We start from the raw sequence: 6,000 nt of genomic DNA on the forward strand, positions 1-6,000 counted from the left end.
GAACTTATGTCGATCAATACGGACTTAGGAGTATGAATACAAGCGGTAAATCCTTGCCAAGTTTATCAAAGGATCGAGCCGTTGAGCCCAAACTGCCACCATCCAACACTATGAGAACACCAACTACGGAGTGCACTAGTGTCGATCAACTGCCAATGATTGAAGGACTTACGAGTTCAAATATATCCTGGCCAAGTTGGTTATTAAATGGTCGTTCCGTTGAACTCGAAGAGTCCAAACATCCTTCTTCTCAATACATTGAAATGAACAACTTAGTACCAGCCTGTCCAAAGTATTTCGATGCATTTATCAAAGATCCTAAACCAGTTTATCTGCTATGCGATACAATAGAGTTGATAATTACGGCAAGAGATTGCAAGAACAGGACATTAAACTCTGGAGGTGATTACTTGTGGACGTGGATAAAAACAGATTCCTTGAATGCAAGTCAAACTCAAGAAGGTAACATTACTGATGTGGGTAATGGGACCTACATTGCTCGATTTACCCTCAGATGGATTGGGGAGGTGACCCCCGTTGTAGCTGTTATTAGAACTCGACAAGAAATCAATTATTTGAGGCAATGGAGACAGAAAGTTCCTGCTAGATTTTGCTATAATGGAACATTCGAACTCCGCAATGTCACTACAACAGTACCATGTCACATAACTCCTTGGATGAATCTTACTAACACAAATATCAAACTTGGTAAAACGCGCCATTTGTGCAACTTCACAGACCCTTTCACCGGTGCGCCATGGTATTGCATTAAACCACCAAATATGCCATGTTCTGCGTATGATTACCATCGAGGAGACACAGAAAGAGAAAAATTGTACGATGATTCAAAGTTGTATTTCAGTGCATCCAAAGGGTTTAACTATATAAAAAACATCAAACCTCGCGTTATAAATGTTGTTAATATCGACCAAAACAGCTCTCTTTCCGGACCATTTTCAACTTGTGAGTTCACCAAGAATCTGCTAATGTGTAACTCTGAGCGTGGGGATATGTTCTCGCCAAACCCCACATCGGGATTATATTACAAAAATATATGGGTATCTTTGCAGTGTAAAAAATCAAAATTTGAAAAGAACAAAATAATTCAAATTTTACAAAACAAAACTATACTTTTCTTCGGTGATTCAACAGTCCGACAATGGTTTGAGTTTATAACGGATAGTCTGTGGAATGGGTCCTGTATTACGCAACTCGGTGGTACTAAGATTGGATACTCGGCAGAATACAACATATCATTAGCCTTTACATTCCATGGTTTTCCTGTTCGTGGTAAGCCTACTAAGGCATCAGATTTTGACTACATAGCAAACAGACTTGACGCTTTGAAAACTGGAGGACCTGGTGTGATCATTGTGCTTACCATTTGGGCGCATTTTACAACAACCACACTGGAATTTTATCAAGATCGTTTGTTAAGCATCAAAAATGCAATCATTCGTTTACAAAAAAGATATCCTGGGACGAGGATATTCATCAAATCGGCTAATACTAGATCCAAAAGAATAGCCTCACTGAGCAATTGGTATGCTTGGGAATGCGACCAGCTAATGAGAAAGATGCTAGGACATATTCCAGGGATTACCATAATAGATGTTTGGGGTATGACTATTGGTCATTATACGGGGTTTCACATTCACCCTGACCATGTTGTTGTAAGCAATGAAATTGATTTGCTACTGTCGTTTATCTAGTTCGAAGCCGCGAACAGATCTTAATAGCCTACAGGGAAGGGGGCTAGAAAAAGAGTCAAAGTCAAAATCCCTATACTAGTGTCTGTTGCTCAATTCCGAAGATATCCACGACGTCTCACCACATTAGGTTTCTGAGCTTGTCCAGCTGCCTTCCAATGGTGTGTGTATGATGTAGCGTTATTAGACTAAACTCAGTAAGGGGCTGTGCAATAATTATGAGCCCCCCTGAAAACGGTTCGCCAAAAATCGCCCCACCCCTCTCGGCCCGCCAAAATTCGCTTGCCCCCCCCCCTCTCGGCCTGCCAAAAAATCTTTGCCCCCTGGTGCATGCCAAATTTTTGGGATCCCAATTTACAAACCTTAAATGGTCTAGATACATGTTGCGAGCGCAGCGAGCAGAAAAATTTGCATATTTAAGCGTTTCCGTACTGTTTCCTAAGCCTTTTTAGAGGGTTTTATTTAAAAGGTGCCCCATGAATGTGTGCCAAAAATCGCTTGCCCCCCTCTTGGCTTGCCCGCCCCCCCCCCCTTCGGCTCGCAAAAATGTCTTCCCCCCCCCCCCATTTTACCCTCCCCCAGGGCTCATAATTATTGCACAGCCCCTAATATCTTAGCTAAACTAAGTTTTGCACTTGGTAAACATAGTTTATCTGAGATAAAATGAATCTATCTGAGAAAAACTTTAAAGTCGAAGCTACAATATAGCCTGAATCATATTTAAATTAGTGGACAAAATTATTGTGGCGGAACCGGTTACTGTGCGCCGGATTTCCGGAGCTTCCGAGTTCATCATGACAGATCAATCCCGCAGCTGGCACCAATGTGGCGGAATCTATCTGGTAGCGAGCGTCTAAGGCAACTTGGTGATATGGCGTGGGCGTGCGGCCAATCCGCACAGTCTTATGAACACTAGTCACACTGATGAGTCAGACGAAGGACTCGGATATATGTAATTTTTCTCATCATTTATTAGGGTTCTGGGCTGATCCAAGTGATCGGCTGGGAGCGGTAGTAGTGGTTATTGATGCAGAGAGAGAGAGAGAGAGAGAGAGAGAGAGAGAGAGAGGTATGTCTTGACCAACCTGCCTCGACAGTCGCAGGGTACGGAAGAGCCAAGAATGATCGGCGCACCAGTTTATATACCCTGATATCACGTGACCCGAAATGATCAAATCACACGCAACTGAATCGTTCTGACTCAGGAAGGATCGATCACTTCCCAGCAAACACAAAACGTTTTCGACATCATTCGCAAAAGGTTATAAAAGGTTGTCAAAAAAACGTTTAAATGTCGGGTTATACAAAGGGTATATTAAGAGTATAAAACGTTTTCATAACCTGAAAAAGCATTTTTTGATAACCTACTGCTCAGCAAACAAACATCTTTTACAGAAAACGTTTAAATGTCGGGTTATATAGAGGGTATAAAAACGTTTTAATATCATTCCAAAAACATTCTTGAACACTTGATACAAAACATTCTAAACAGAATGTTATTTTGGGGTTGCAAAAATATTTTGCGAAAAATGTTTGCCCAAAATATTTGCAATAACGTTTTAAAAACGTTTTCATGACCTTTATATAACCCGACATTTAAACGTTATTAAAATGTTTTGAAAAAAACATTTTAAGAACATTTCTGTGTTTGCTGGATTTAAATATTTTAACATACTGTTATTTAGTTATTTAAGTATTGACAAAATATTTGGCAAAAATGTTTGCAAAAATAGTTTACAATAACAGGTTTTGAAAACATTTAAAAATATTGTTGTAGTGTGTTTTCATACAAAACGTTTTAAAACGTTATCATGACCTTTATATAACCCGACATTTTAATGTTATTAAAACGTTTTATCTAAACCAAAGGCCAAAATATAACTTACTTAAAACGTTTTTAAAACGTTTTTGTGTTTGCTGGGTTACGCCTACTCGGACCGGGGATCACCAAAAGGGCCAGACAACGACATGCAAGAGCATGCGGGAGGATACGAACATGGAACGAGATCAGCCATGATCGTGCATTACCCTCACCGGTGCCCATACACATTGCTCCCAGATTCAATCGGTGCTCCGCCGGGTCCAAAATCCGGAGTAAATGATGTTTCCTTAAAACAATCATTTTTATATAAAAGAAAATCTTCAACATGCATATGAAAATTTGGGAGAATTATTTGAATCTTCCAAAATATCTCCAACAAGTAATTTGGCATATCCAAAACATATTATCATCATCTTTAAATTACTTGTTGTCATGCTTTGTGATATTGAATGTTAAACAAATCAGTTCTAAATAACTTCACAGCATGTATATTATATGCTATTCATAACCTCATTAATAAACGCGATGCGTGCGATCCAATCATATTTTATTATTTGTGAAATGGCGAACGCAAATCGAGGTCATTAATATCTCACAATTGACCGCAAAATGCGTAATTGTTCCAATGTCGCACACAATTGACTTCTGCGTGCGCCGTATTATGCGTCCAACGAACTGCGCGCGAGCTGGCTGCCATATTTGGATTGCGCGCTACCATATTTGCACAGATTCTGATACGCACTTTTGTTATTGGTCGTTTTGTTTTAGCCTAATCGATTTTGGGAAAGGGAAGATGTAAAAATTGTTTATTTTTACAAACCTTTGAGGAAAATTTTGTGTTATTTTGTAAAGATAAAAGATCAAAGTGACGGTTATGAATGAGGTTAATAACTTTGCATCGGTTATATGTCGGGCATTGTGAAAAATCTAAACATTTTGCTTTGGACCTCGGAATATCCCTCGGTTCCAAAGGCTAAATGTTTAGATTTTTCACAATGCCCTCCAAATAACCGATGCGTAGTTATTAACCTCTAAGTAACCTCTATGACATGAAAGTTAGAAATCCGGAGTCGCCTTAAATAACTGTATCACAGCTCCGGTACAAGCATTATCTCTAGTTATCACTCATCAAAAATATGTGTTACTTCCACGATTACCTGTGTGCAGTGTGATAAGTCTTTATTTCCACATCAAATGATGTACAGGTCAAAGTTTAGCGGTCAAAGGTCAAATTTTAAAATTGGTCAAATCGAGCTCAAATTCAGCAGGAATGATCCTTACGACATTCTAAATATGTTACAAACATTAATGACCCCAAAGGTCAAAGTTTAGGGGTCAAAGGTCAAATTCAAAATTAGTCCATCGAGTACAAATTCAACAGGAATGATCCTTACGGGGGATTCTAAACATGCTAAAAACATTAATGACCCAACGGTCAAAGTTAAGGGTCAAAGGTCAAATTTTAAAATTGGTCCAATCGAGCTCAAATTCAACAGGAATGATCCTTACGACATCCTAAGCATGTTTAAACTATTTATAACCCAAAGGTTAAAGTTTACGGGTCAAAGGTAAATTTCAAAATTGGTCTAATCGAGCTCAATTTCAACAGGAATGATCCTTACAACATCTGGCCCTGATTTTAAAGAGAACTGGGCACGCGGCACTCAGATATTGGAGAATCAAATTGGTAACTGATGTTACTCATAATTGGGCACCCAATATGGAAAAACAACATCTGTGTCTAATGTTACGCAGAAGTGGGTATCGTTTTGTCTTTTTTCCCGGGTCTTTTCTCTAAGAGCTGTAATAAACTGCACACAATATAAATAAACAGGCTCCGGACGCATGATGGTTTCATGTTCACAGTTTTAATTCTACAAGAACCTCTCATTCTTACCAATGAAGACTGAAGCAGAGTGGAAGCTTCGTCTATTATTCATAATGCGTGACGAACAATTGACCTTTTCGGTAAATCCCATAACCCTTTGCGAGTACACCTGAGAACTCGTCATTTTACGTCACGCCGACTTGCTATGCGCAGTAACGATGTTCGATAAACGATGTGCGCATCGGCGCAGAGCGGCGTGACGCAAAATGACGAGTTCTCAGGTGGACTCGCAAAGGCTTATGGGATTTACCGAAAAGGTCAATTAAATTGGGGTTTAAAATGATTAGATTTTCGTCTGTACGCACCGGTTTACGTGGCTCTGAATGGTCACATAGACTACAGGAATCGCACGCATACGCGAGGCATGTATATAGTTGAGATGCCAGCAATATTTATAAACAAAAGTATGGTCTATCCCCCGAGAGTACTGTGTTTAAAAATAGGGAGAGATGTGCGAGTCGATTTTCGAACAGATGGTTTAAAGAACGGAAGAACGGCTCTGAGAGAGTCTAAAGAACGGATCGAGGGTCTCAACTAGGCCTCAAGAACAGATCAGATATGACCATTGCGTGAATATTGGG

General features: G+C 39.6%; 1 protein-coding gene across 1 annotated transcript; it reads left to right on the forward strand.

Annotated features, from left to right (window-relative positions):
* Positions 1-25: 25 nt before the first annotated feature.
* LOC140140725 (NXPE family member 3-like) lies at positions 26-1,735 on the forward strand. Its single transcript, XM_072162476.1, has one exon. It carries the CDS (start codon positions 33-35, stop codon positions 1,710-1,712), a length of 1,680 nt encoding a protein of 559 aa, XP_072018577.1. The 5' UTR covers positions 26-32; the 3' UTR covers positions 1,713-1,735.
* Positions 1,736-6,000: the final 4,265 nt, after the last annotated feature.

This window comes from Amphiura filiformis, chromosome 19 (assembly GCF_039555335.1).
Source record: "Amphiura filiformis chromosome 19, Afil_fr2py, whole genome shotgun sequence".
NCBI lineage: Eukaryota > Metazoa > Echinodermata > Ophiuroidea > Amphilepidida > Amphiuridae > Amphiura > Amphiura filiformis.

Excerpts from the sequence above, each read along its gene's own strand:
- LOC140140725 (XM_072162476.1), top strand. The coding sequence starts at position 33 with ATGAATACAAGCGGTAAATCCTTGCCAAGTTTATCAAAGGATCGAGCC.